The sequence below is a fragment of the Anneissia japonica genome, unplaced genomic scaffold, assembly GCF_011630105.1.
Source record: "Anneissia japonica isolate Jap-2015-1 unplaced genomic scaffold, ASM1163010v1 scaffold287957_len1322810_cov207, whole genome shotgun sequence".
In the NCBI taxonomy this organism is placed as follows: domain Eukaryota; kingdom Metazoa; phylum Echinodermata; class Crinoidea; order Comatulida; family Comatulidae; genus Anneissia; species Anneissia japonica.
The window spans coordinates 113,235-126,232 of NW_022683022.1; the positions used below are offsets into that span (position 1 = coordinate 113,235).

At 32.5% G+C, this 12,998-nt stretch overlaps 1 protein-coding gene across 1 annotated transcript in view; it reads left to right on the forward strand.

Annotated features, from left to right (window-relative positions):
* Positions 1–9,276, forward strand: part of LOC117117362 (cullin-5-like) — a 19,701-nt gene extending 10,425 nt beyond the window's left edge. Inside the window, exons 8-19 of the mRNA XM_033261677.1 lie at positions 633–726; positions 1,326–1,456; positions 2,270–2,377; positions 2,498–2,562; positions 3,343–3,475; positions 4,395–4,526; positions 5,125–5,248; positions 5,533–5,705; positions 6,113–6,274; positions 7,029–7,147; positions 7,680–7,803; positions 8,291–9,276. Coding sequence (XP_033117568.1) covers positions 633–726; positions 1,326–1,456; positions 2,270–2,377; positions 2,498–2,562; positions 3,343–3,475; positions 4,395–4,526; positions 5,125–5,248; positions 5,533–5,705; positions 6,113–6,274; positions 7,029–7,147; positions 7,680–7,803; positions 8,291–8,485 — 1,560 coding nt within the window. The 3' untranslated portion in view covers positions 8,486–9,276. The remainder of the gene's footprint in view (positions 1–632; positions 727–1,325; positions 1,457–2,269; positions 2,378–2,497; positions 2,563–3,342; positions 3,476–4,394; positions 4,527–5,124; positions 5,249–5,532; positions 5,706–6,112; positions 6,275–7,028; positions 7,148–7,679; positions 7,804–8,290) is intronic.
* Positions 9,277–12,998: the final 3,722 nt, after the last annotated feature.

Genomic DNA, 12,998 nt, shown 5'->3' on the forward strand with positions numbered 1-12,998 from the left:
TATATATATATATATAAGAAATATTATGAAAAAAATCAAAACATTAAAATAATAATAATAATAATAATAATAATAATAATAATAATAATAATAATAATAATAAAAGAAAATGCAGAAGAGACTGCTGCTCTTTGCTGGTGGAAATGGAGCCGCCAGCAGCTCTCTGAGATGGACATGTGCGCCTTATTAAAGGTCAAGGTTCTTGTAAACCATTAAATGTACGTTCTGGTACAAGAATTTTGTTCATGTTCATACATCACAATGAATAGGTGAAAATATTTGAGATTATTATTATGTTTTGTTAGACGTTGTTTATATAGTATAAACTCTTGGTATGTTAAAAAATTGTTTTATATCATGTATGCAGCAAGGCACAAAACACTTAATTGAATTAAGGCTTCCCCCTCCCCTCCTAAACGTTAAGAACTAGCCTGAAACGTAACCACATACTAACTACAGGTACACTTTTTCGGCTACGAAATGAAGGAAAATACTGTATATCTTCGAACACTATGACTAATCTCTTTGCAAGGGACAGCTTTTCTGGTCTCAACGGTGTCCTCTAAAACAGGGTTCCTAATAATGCTTGCAACTAAATTGCAGCATTTGTAATTATTTTGATGGTATTGTAGCTTATTGAGTCCTGTGTCAACGTGCTGGTTACCTCATTCCGTGATGAAATCCTCAGAGAGTGTGCGCCTATGATCAAAACCAATGAAACTGTCAGTAAGTACAATCTATATTTTATTATTGTAAAAATAACCATTCAACCATGTATTGTTACTCACATAATATGAAAAACCCATCAAATACATAATCAGTTGGTATATGAAGAAACAGTTTATTGATATATTTTTTCAAGTATTTTACTGAGATTAATCATTGTTATATTTTATAATTTTAAAATATATTTAAATTTTATTGTTACTAACTAAATATTAAAAAAACATCATCAAAAATTTAACCCAAGCTTGCTCTACTAACTGAACTACTGTATGAGACCCATATATTCCCCCAGTTCTATTTACTGAAGAGACTCAATATTTCTCAATATGTAATTGACATATCTTTGTATAGAGAATCAACTTTCACTGTCAATTATATTGATGATAATTATATATAATTAATCATTTTACAGGTATGTGTTTTTTGGAATAAATAATTTTAATTAACAATAGTATTTGCATAAATATTTAAAAATAATAGCCATTAAAATGATTGAATGTATCTGGTAAAATGTATTATTCAAGATGTTTCATAATAATTATATTTAACCAAAGATGATGAGGAAGGATCAAATGTAATAATGTTTATTATTCTTCTAGAACTAAACCTAATGTTTCGTTTAATGGATCGTGTTAGCGATGGAATCAACCCAATGCTACAAGATCTTGAGCAGCACATCATACATTCAGGTCTTGCCGACATGGTAGCTGCCGCGGACGTCATCACAACCGTATGTACGCTTTTTATATTACAAACGTTTTCTTTACATTCCAATTCATATCCATCAACCAGTGGCGTATCTAGAAGTCTTGAAGTGGGGGTGCTGATTTTTAACTACTTGACTGTGATTTCGGGGGTGGGGGGGCACACAAGTAATTCTTGGAGGTGCGTGCACCCATAGCGTGTACCCTCGACTAGATATCAATCAATCAATTTATCAATACTGTAAGTTTATTTTCACTTGCAAATCTTACATTAATAATGAGTGGCATAAGCAAATAAACAAGGCTTGTAAACATTGCATGCAATCATACTAAAAATATTAGCAAATAGCATAAATATATGGATAATCCTAACACTATAATTATATGACTGTAAAAAATTGTAATTGTTATTATTATTTACTTGTTAGTTTTCATTTTGCTGTTAATAAGAATTTTTGTAATTGCATCATATTATAGGAGTGACGCAGGCTCGCATTATAATAAATCATATTCTTGTTAATTTTATTATTTTGTTTTATTAATATTTAGTTATTTAAATTTAATATTTAAATATTTAATTAGACAAAAAAAACGTAAGAAAATAAATGATTTTGAAAATAGAAGCCGTTAATTTCAAACATTTTGGAGACAATACAGTGAAATGCCTGCATATCTGCTGAGTATGTTTGCATACCATATCTTTTGTGCGAGTACACTAATTATAGAGGTTATGCCTAGTAATGAAATTATCTTGATTTTTAATATTATTTTAATTAATGATATTATTATTGTTAGTAACAATATTATTAGTTTAATGTGTTTATTTTTTTAATTATCAGGATTCGGAGAAGTATGTAGAGCAGTTGTTAAAGCTTTTCAATCGATTTAGTACGTTAGTGAAAGAAGCATTTAACGATGACCCAAGATTTCTTACTGCTAGGGATAAAGTAAGTCAAATATATCTGTAATATACCTGTCTTTTTATATTTAATTCTTCTTTTTTTATAATAAATAATGATGAATTACACAAAAGTTAATAATTGCTGTTTTGTATTTGTTTCTTATAGGCATATAAACATGTTGTAAATGACACACAAGTGTTTAGACTAGAATTACCTACAAAGAGTAAATCGTAAGTCAATTGTTAAATTCTCAGTGTTTGTCACAATAGTGTCAAGTTTAGTTTATTGTCAAGTAAAATGTATATGAAATTTATTTTGGTATTCAATTCAGTAACAGTTTAATTATTAATCAGTTATAGGTTTAGTAAAATCAGTCTGTCAGTTATTCAATTTACTCATCATCAAATTTCTGTATTGGCCTGAGTCTCCACTGGCTAAAACCAGGCCCCCTCCATCCCCCACCCTTAAAGGACACGGAATGTTTTTTTGACCAACACCAGAGGCCCCAAGAATGGGCCCTTTAATGAGCAGAACATGTAACAAGATTTCAAAATTACCTCATCGGTATGAAGGTTTCCTCACCGTATACAAGTTTCAAATTTCTATTGAATGTCATAATTTGGACACAAAGTCGTTTTTGATTTCTTTAAGCCACTGGCCCATCGAATAAAAACACACGTTTTTCATGCTGCACCATAAATTATCAGGGAGAACAAAAATATAAAAAGACAAATGTACCATAGAGTATTATACTTAGAGTAAAATCAGTTTTCTTCTACAAAAGCAGAAAGAAATAACATTTTTGCTATATTATTTTGACTACGCCCATCTTATATATTTCTGCTGTGTTTGATTGTTGTAGTAATATTTTCCCAAATAAATCTCACAAAGATCACCATAAACTTCTCTATTATCATTATGTAACTGCACCTTGAAGCCAATAAATATCTTATTATTATACAAGTCATTTTAAACTTGGGAAATATTTTAAAGAATATTTTGTTTTTCAGTGTAAGCAGTAAAACACAGCCTGAATCCAAATGTCCAGAACTGTTAGCCAACTATTGTGATATGCTTCTAAGGAAGACACAAGTTAGCAAAAAGCTTACCTCAGATGAAATTGAATCTAAGCTGAAAAATGTGGTAAGTAAATATTAACAGTAGATTTAATGAACACTGATTCCTGATGATGACATAATTAATGTCGAAATATTGAATCCCAACACGATGGCGTGTATTTCAATACTTGGAGTATGTATTATACTTTCTTATCTGCTAAACTTTCTTTTAAAGGCTTACATACACAAGGACACAAGCAAGAACATTGGTCTTTTATTCGTTCATTTTTTAAACTGGTTTAATTTTACATTGTTGCTCTAAGTTACTTTTCTTTGTTCTTCAGTATTTAATAGGCCTAACTGTTAAGCCTTTTGGTTTTTTTTAATTTTAATTTTGTTTTCATTGATACTTTTTTTTGTTCCACAGTATTTAATAGGCCTAATTGTTAAGACTTTTGTTTTTTGTTTAATCACTGTTTAGTTTACGTAGATACTTTTTTAAGCCTTGTCTAAATTGATTATGTTTCTTTAATAAGAGAAATTTGTTCATTTTTTTTTTTTTTTTTTTTTTGTTTTTTTTGCCTTTCTTAGTTTGAGATTGACTGCACCATTTGATTGTGTGTTGCCACTGTTATAAAAGTGAAATGTTGAATAAATTATAATTATATTATATTATTATTCATTTCAACCATTTAATTAAAATTTACACATATGAACATGAAAATACTTAACACCTTAGCAGTGTCTTGTTGATTTCTCAAAAGTGGGCAATGCCCATCTGTCTTGAAGCCCTCCAGTACCAACCAAAGAAACAAAAATATTTAACAAACAAATTATTAAAATTATCATTTGCAAAGCACTTATAAAAACTTTGTATAAAAATATTAATATTTTTATAATATTTAATATTTTTGTATAAAAGCATGCAGATGAAAATATGTAACCAAATGTAGCAACAGCAATGTTAACAAACGTTTGTTTGCCTTTGCTTCATTTACAACCAGCTCCTGGTGCTAAAGTATGTACAAAACAAAGATGTGTTTATGAGGTACCACAAAGCTCACCTAACCCGACGACTTATCCTGGACACATCAGCTGACAGCGAGAAGGAAGAAAACATGGTGGAATGGCTCAGGGTATGTTATATTCCTCCGGGTTGAAGTTTAAAAGAGTGGATAACAGAGGGGTCCAAGTAGTCCAATCCGATGACTTTTTTTTCTTAGCTGCACCGATCAAGATGTGGATATTTTTTTCACTATTAATCATTTTAAATATAAAATGTACCTGTTTTGCTTGTTTAGTTCATTAATATATTTACCTGTAGTTAATAACGTTTCCATTTCCATTCAAATGAAATAATATTTTTTTCTTGTTTTATCAGTTGATTTATTAACTTGATTGATTAAATAAACTTTAAATAGCTTAGTATCATCATATGGACGAAGTTATTAGAGGAAAGTCTTACCAAACATCATAAGTGAATTTTATTATATTGTTGTTGTTACTGTTGTCCTCGTATATAGTACAGTTATCAAAAGGCTGTCTCCACACTCTCAAATTTTCTTTGTCAAAAAACTGTTGTATGCCCATATATAGTCATGACATGCCTATATATGGTCATGATGTGATGTCATCATGACCATATTTAGGCATGTCACATGTTTTTGTCAAATAAAACTCATAGTCTGGACAGGACTTAATGTTATTGTTGTTATTTTGTTAATTTTTTATCAGGAGGTGGGCATGCCTGCAGATTATGTTAATAAGCTCGCCAGGATGTTCCAAGATATCAAAGTGAGTGAGGACATGAATCAGTCGTTCAAGGAGATGCATAGGAACAACACAGGCAATGTGTCTGGTGAGTACATTGCTGTCTCTAATTGGCTGGACTTGTGAAAAGGCATAGAATTGACACATGATGTTTTACTTTCAAAAAAATATTGTCTCCTAGAATTTTCATTCTAACAAATTTGAATGAAGAATAGTTTATTATTATTATTATTATTTAATATTATATATGTATGTATATATATATATATATGTATATATATATAACATCAACATTAAGATCCTGAATGCTGGTGCATGGATAAAATTTGTATATATATATATCATATTTATTTTTTATTATTTTTATTTTAGATAACATCAACATTAAGATCCTGAATGCTGGTGCATGGATGAGGAGTAGTGAAAGGGTCCCAGTCTCATTGCCAGTTGAACTGGAGGACTTTATTCCAGAAGTGGAGGAATTTTACCGCAATACTCACAATGGAAGGAAACTACAGTGGCATCATCTAATGTCCAATGGATCTGTAAGTTAAGATTGTAATCATAATCATCATCATCATTATTATTATTAACATCATCATAATCACCATCATAAGTATCATCATCTCTATTATCATCATTATAATCATCAACTTCATTATCATTATTACCATTATCATTATCATCACCATTATCATCAGTATTATCAACGTTATATAGTGGTTTGAAAAAGAAATTATCCCTATCTAAATATGAACCCAAAACTTCCTACTGACTTGTTTCTTTAATGGTATTCTTGGAATATTGCATAACATACAATATAGAGAGAAATACCATTTAAGCCATTGTTGGCAAAATAATATCAAATTTTTCTAATGTTCAATTTATCGAGTAAGAGAATATACATTATTGATTTTTTTTTTTTAAATAATGTTTTTATTTTATGAAACAGATTACGTTTAGGAATCAAGTTGGTATTTTCGATATTGAGGTAACAACGTTTCAAATGGCCGTATTATTTGCATGGAATCAACGTCCATTGGAAAAGATATCATTTGAAAATCTGAAACTTGCTACTGAACTACCAGAGAGTGAGCTAAGGAAGACACTATGGGTAAGCTAAGCTACATCTTCTTTTATTCATTTTTTTATGATTTCATTTTTTTTTTATCATTAACACTCTGACCGCCAGGGGTTTGAAAAAATAGTATCAGCCACCGCCAGACTTTTAGGCAAATTTTAACACTTTTCCAAAGCTCATTGAGAGTGCGTATGTGATCAGATTGACATGTAGTGAATATTACAATAACTACAAACATTTTAGCTTTACAATGATACCAAACACTTTGATTTCGTGAAAGGAAATCAATACCGCTCTACGCTAATGTAAACAAACAAATAGTGAAATACTTAATAGTCCAGACTGAATATAGTGTTCAAATCGTTAGTACATGTCGTTAATTACCACATCTATCTTATTCTGTAAAAAAACCTGAAACACAGAGATCTCCGTGTTTGGCGGTCAATCGTTGCGTTACCACACACGTTTGAATCAACTCATTATAAAGTTTATATTTGCAGTGTGTAAACTCAGGAACATTGAAATCAAAGCAAGGATGTCATTATAAATCCACTAAAGCCTTTTCCAGACTATCAGATTGCTGCTGTATGCCCATATATAGTCATGACATGCCTATATATGGTTATGATGTGATGTCATCATGACCTTATTTAGGCATGTCACATGTAAAGTGTAAATTTTGATAGTCTGACCAAGGGTTAAGATTGAAAGAGAGACAGACAAATTTGTAGTAGAGCAAAAAGTTGATTTTTAATTTTTTTGAAAATTTTCTCTGCTTTTATTTCAGTCACTAATTGCATTTGCAAAGCTTAGAAGACAGGTTGTGCAATGTTGTCCAGAAGCAAAGTCACCAAAGGATTTTACAGAAAGCACGATGTTTTGGGTGAATCAAGAGTTTGCTGTAATGTGAGTATAAATAAGTTTTCACATCAGTCAATAATTAATCGGTCAATCAACTCATCAATCAATCAGTCAAGCCAATCAATCAATTCATAAAAACAAGATGTAAAGCAGAAGTGATAAATTGAAATCCATCCATTTGGACAGCCACCAACAATCAGCAGATGACATCGCATCATGTAGCACCCACAGGAAGCAGGGTTTGATTTGTCGGCCGATGGTCGTACAAGGCAGTGAGTGGCCAGTTTATGCCTTTGTAGGCAGTTTTTCTTGAAACACATTCAAATCTTTAAAATTTTCAATACTATGTTTAGTAGTAATTGCTGTTATGAACAGCCTTTCATAACTCTGTAATATAAAGAATTCCTTGCATCTCATTTTAATGATTGCCCTCAAGAAGTTTTTTGCACAGTCGCTGACATTATGTTATTAATATATATGTAGAATAGTGACATCAGCACAAATTATTTACACCTGAACAACACACAGACTTACCCCCTTATTTGATTTACAAAGTTTGTCTTCTTCCCACTTACAGAAAAAATGGCAAGGTACAGAAAAGAGGTAAAATCAATCTAATTGGTCGACTGCAGCTGTCGTCTGAACGAAGTGGAGAGGAAGAGAAAGAAAGCATAGTTCAACTCAGGATTCTTAGGACACAGGTAAACAAGAAGGATTCAATATTTAATTGTGAGGCAGAAAAAAAAAAAAAAAACAGTCATCAGAAATCAACTTTGTTTTTAATTCCTTGAAATTCATGTACATTGTGTGTACTGTACATTCCTGATGATGACATATTAATGTCGAAATATTGAATCCCGACACGATGGCATGTATTTCGATACTTGGAGTATGTATTATACTATATTATCTGAGATTAATCAGTGGACCTTTCGGTACTGTACTATCTCGAAAAATAGCCAATGCTATCTTGAAGAGGGGGCTTCAATTCGAGATAGAGTTTTTTTCGAAATAAGGCCCATTGGGCTTCAATTTTGAGTTTTACTGTATGATTGAAGTTTGTATAAACATTTATGGGTTGGGTTCGGTGGTTTATATCCTAATAAGAGGTGAAGAACTAACTTGCTATCAGATAATTAATAAATGAAAGATGTTAATTTGTTTTTTTTTCCTTATATTTTCTTACAGGAAGCAATAGTAAAGATTATGAAGATGCGAAAGACAATAAGCAATGCACAGTTGCAAACGGAATTAGTAGAAATTTTAAAGAACATGTTCTTGCCTCAAAAGAAAATGATAAAGGAACAAATTGAGTGGCTTATCGAGCATAAGTACATGAAACGAGATGAGAATAATATCAACACATTTATATACCTTGTGTAGATGTGCGAGAATTCAGTCTTGTTACCAATGAAAGTGGTCTTAAGTAGGCAAAACGTCTTGGACTCGTTGCAATATGTCTCATGGTAGGCCCAACCGCCAGGTTTTTAGCACTGTTTTTGTAGAAAAGAATTGGGCAGTGACCTTTATGGAAGATGACAGTAAAATGCAGCACATGTGGTAGCTTTTAGTGACCAGTCCCTAGCAGACAGTTGTGAAGAATTTACTGCTAAGTACAAGATACAAGAAGAGTGGCAGATCCCCTCCCAGTACAAAACAAGCCTGTTACCATTAACATATTAAGCATTGGATGAGGAAGTATATGAGAATAGGTGACTTGACTTCTGTCTTGGAATTTTCCATGCTTGACCCCTAGGTCAGATGGCGAAGGTGTGTACACAGGCTCGCAATATGGCGTCTTCATCTCTGCTCAAGAGATTTGATCGTACTGTAATCAATGATTCTCTTGATAACAAATACTAATACAGAAATACTTTGTAGTGCTTACTGTACTGTTAATCTTGACTTGATTTTAAAAGGAAACTTGTATTTTAACATGAATTGTGTTACTGAGAAAGGTAGATTAATTCTTCATATTGGAAGTATTTTCCCACCAAACCTCTACTGGAACGGTGCTTATTATGCAATCTATTTAACATAAGATATAAAATTATAATGTATGCGTGATCCACAGTGAAAACACTGTATGCAGATATATTAAGCCGGGCACTTGCTGTGTTGGACGACCGCCATTCATATCAAGGTTGTACAACTAATCCAACTCTGCTCTCTGCGTTGTGTCTAAAGCTAATTTCGTGGCATTCCACCCACCCTTATTGACCCTCTTTTCCATTCGTAAAATTCACTCTTATTATTTGGAGTTTACCAATGTTATCACCCACCCACCATTAAAATGTCTATCATCCACCTATAGTTTTCTACAGTTACAACCCTGCTTGGTTCACAGTAGAGCAATTCCCTGGAGGCAAATTGTTGCACAGTGTGTCAATAATTTATTATTAAATATTCTTAGCGAATCCTTTGCTACATCATATCTGTGTGAAGGGACCTCTGTGTAAAAATATTAAGCATTCATCCCTTACCATTCATTTGTGAATGTTCCAAATACAACAAACCGAGAAGAAATATAGGCCAAGGGTTAGATAAGGTTTGTATTAAAATTAAAAAACTTTTAGGAATTTGCTTGTGTGTACTGGTAGATGACGTTAATCTTGGTAGGAATATGGTGGGATGTCGGTGTAAAAAGAGTGTTCCATAAGCCAGTCAGAATCTGCCGATGTAAAATTTCCTGCCCATCCACATGTCATGAGAAGTACGGCTGTCCTTTCAATAATATCAAGTGTAATTAAAACCGATTCTTAAAATGTAAACAAACATCAACCTTGTTATAAGTCATATCAATGATGAACGATTATTCTTGATATGCTTTTATCTACCTTTGTAGCAATTACTGATTTGGAAAACAAATATTAACTTAAAAAAAACACTGAATATAGTCTTTTCTATGTAGTCATAGCACAGTAGTAAGTTTTATAATGGACTTTGGCTTGCTTTAGCCTAATCAGTAGTATAATTACATAAGGTTAAAATTGTATGACGCATTCTAAACGTATGGCTAATTCCCAGATTGTTTGTGTTAATTTTTAACTGAAAATATTATAGCAGGGTGGATTTTATTTTTTTAGTTTCTAGTAAAAATCTGTTTGTAATTAATTTAAAATTTCACCAACAGTATAACTACCAATAAATTATTATTTTTTATACTGTATAATATACTTGTGTGAGGTTGACAGTTTGTTAAAAATAATTTCTTCCCCATCCTGATGAAGTCTGCAACTGCTGAAACCAATATTGCTTATTTGTACCTGATACCAATTCATTTGACATGTCTAATCAAAACTTGTCTTATAGACAAAATACTGTACGTTTGGCACATAACTTATCAAACACAAAATATCTGATGCTGACTTTAGTATGCTGTAATAATACACCTTAAAAGAAGCATGTGCTAGCCTTAATATTGTGAACAGGTTAACAATTGATGCAGTGTATGTTGTGAAATATACAACAGCAAATTTTATATTGTACTACAGAAACAAGGTAGATCTAGTGTATACTGTGTTGCTAGGCCCACAACCCTCTGACCAGGTAACCGAGATTTCCTTAAGTAGATACCCTATGGGAGGCACAGGTGGTACCATGAGAAAAGTCCTTGTGGGGACCAGGGTGGAATCCCTTTGGAGCTAATACATATTAGCATATAATGTTGAATTGTATTTGGTTGATGGTTTTGTTGAAAACAGATGGGCTTGTATTTTGATTTCTCAAATGGTGATGCTCAGTAAAGGGGTTTAGCCAAACCAAAGAAACAATCCTGACTCTTCTTCCTTTATCTAAATGGAGGAAAGAGATGCACCTCAATGCATCATTGTTTTCCCCCACTATTTTGTCCGAATCCATATTTTTTATTCTCTTGTGGTCACCTACTCTGTTTTTAATGAAACCGGTTACAACAGTAACTTTCATAAGGATCTGTCTATACTATAAAATTTTATTTGACAAAAGCATGTGACATGGCTAAATATGGTCATGATGACATCACATCATGACCATATTTAAGCATGTCACATGTGTTTTTTTAAATAATATTTGGTAAGTCTGAACAGGGCTTTATATCAAAATGTATTAGATCTGTTGATTGAATGACAGTCATTGGTCAATAGAAAAGTTCCTATGATTATGTATTTTGATTCTAAAGCTATTATTAATTACATATGAATTTCAGCCAACTTAAAATATGATAGGTAGAACATGAAATGGTTGCTTGATCAGTGCTTATCACCATTTCAAGTTGCAGTGTGTTAAGTCACTTCGTACTCTCCATTTGGTGCTATCCAAAAAAATTCAGCTCAGCTTTCATCCTTGCACATCAAACAGTTGAGTGTAATCCTTTTTATGAAATGTACGTAATTTTCAAAGAGTTTTCAGCCTCGCGAGGCAGAATTCTCAAAATCTGCACAAAAGCAGATTTAACAAAGCAGAAGTTTCAATGTGCATTTGGATTCGCAATGCATAGTTTATACTAATGTGTACACATACAAATACAGCTTAGTTGAATCCGCTTCCGTGTAAGTTATGGAATGGAACTATTAGACTGGTGCGCAAGTCAGCAGATATTTGTTTGTATGCATCTTTTTTTAGCTGAGCTGGATTTTCCTGTACACTGGTATTTAGCATTGAAGTGCAGACATAGGGCCTATAAACACACACTAAATATGGATAGAAAATTAATTGATACAAGATATTAGTTTGGTGTGTTTTGTAAATAGAAAAAAAATGTCAGATACTATAAATCTAAATATTTCATTGTGATGTGCAGGTATATTTTTATATTTTGAATATTGAGGTTTGAAATGATGGTAGAGTTGAGAAACACTCTGGTGTTTGCGAGGCGTTTGCTTGTGTAAAGTTAGGGAATGAATAAAGCTGTTGTAGACATTCAGCTCCACAGTTGAACGAATTGACCTTTCCGGGGTGTCAATCAAACTTAAAAACTGACCAATCAGAGTAAGACCAGGAATACGCGCGTGTCCAAACACACGTGTTAACATACACTTGTTTTGTCGGACTTGCGCAGTATTAAGGAGCTTTCGATTGCATGACGACGATAGAACGTAATAACGTTACTAAAAGTCATCTACGCATGCGGGCGAGAACGTTAGGTTCTCCTCGTCGTGTGGATTCTTCTAGGACGCAATTTGCCCAAATCTACGAATAAAGCTACATTTACACTAGACTCGATAACGACATGACAACGACATACCATCGCGTTGTTTGTATTCTTCAACACTGCGTGCGTCGGTACAGTATTATATCATTGTCGTGTCGTAATCGTCTAGTGTAAATGTAACTTTAGAGAAATTAGGACGCCTGGTATGACGATCACGCATGAGTGATTCCGTTCTAACGTCGCGTCGTTGAACAAATCGAAAGCTCCCAATCATCCAAGGGGCGGGATTTAACGGAAAGGTCCATTAATCAGGAAACAATCATTAATCATAAATCATCAATCATCATTAATCAGGTTAACATTATTTCTTGGAAATGAAATGTTTACAAAGTTTAATGTGGAGAAAAACTCTGACATCATTGCAGAAAAAGTATTTAAGCTTCCATAAATAGTGTTCTCAGAAGTAACGCTTTACAGACCTTCCACTGGCTACAACCGTTTATAATTTCGAAGGTAATCGATTTATAAAATGCTAACAATTTATTAACTTATCCAATGAATTAACATGGGTTGTCCATAGTATTATGTTATAATAAATGCATTGGCCCGAGGAAGTTAATCTCGCTCAATTTTTTCAAGTATGCAAAAAAAGTAGGCCTATTTGTATTAAAACACATTGAATCTTAGTCTTCTTTGTCTACAATAACAATTGATGCAAAAAAAAATATATCTGTGATGATCTATATAATGGGCATGGTGACGTCA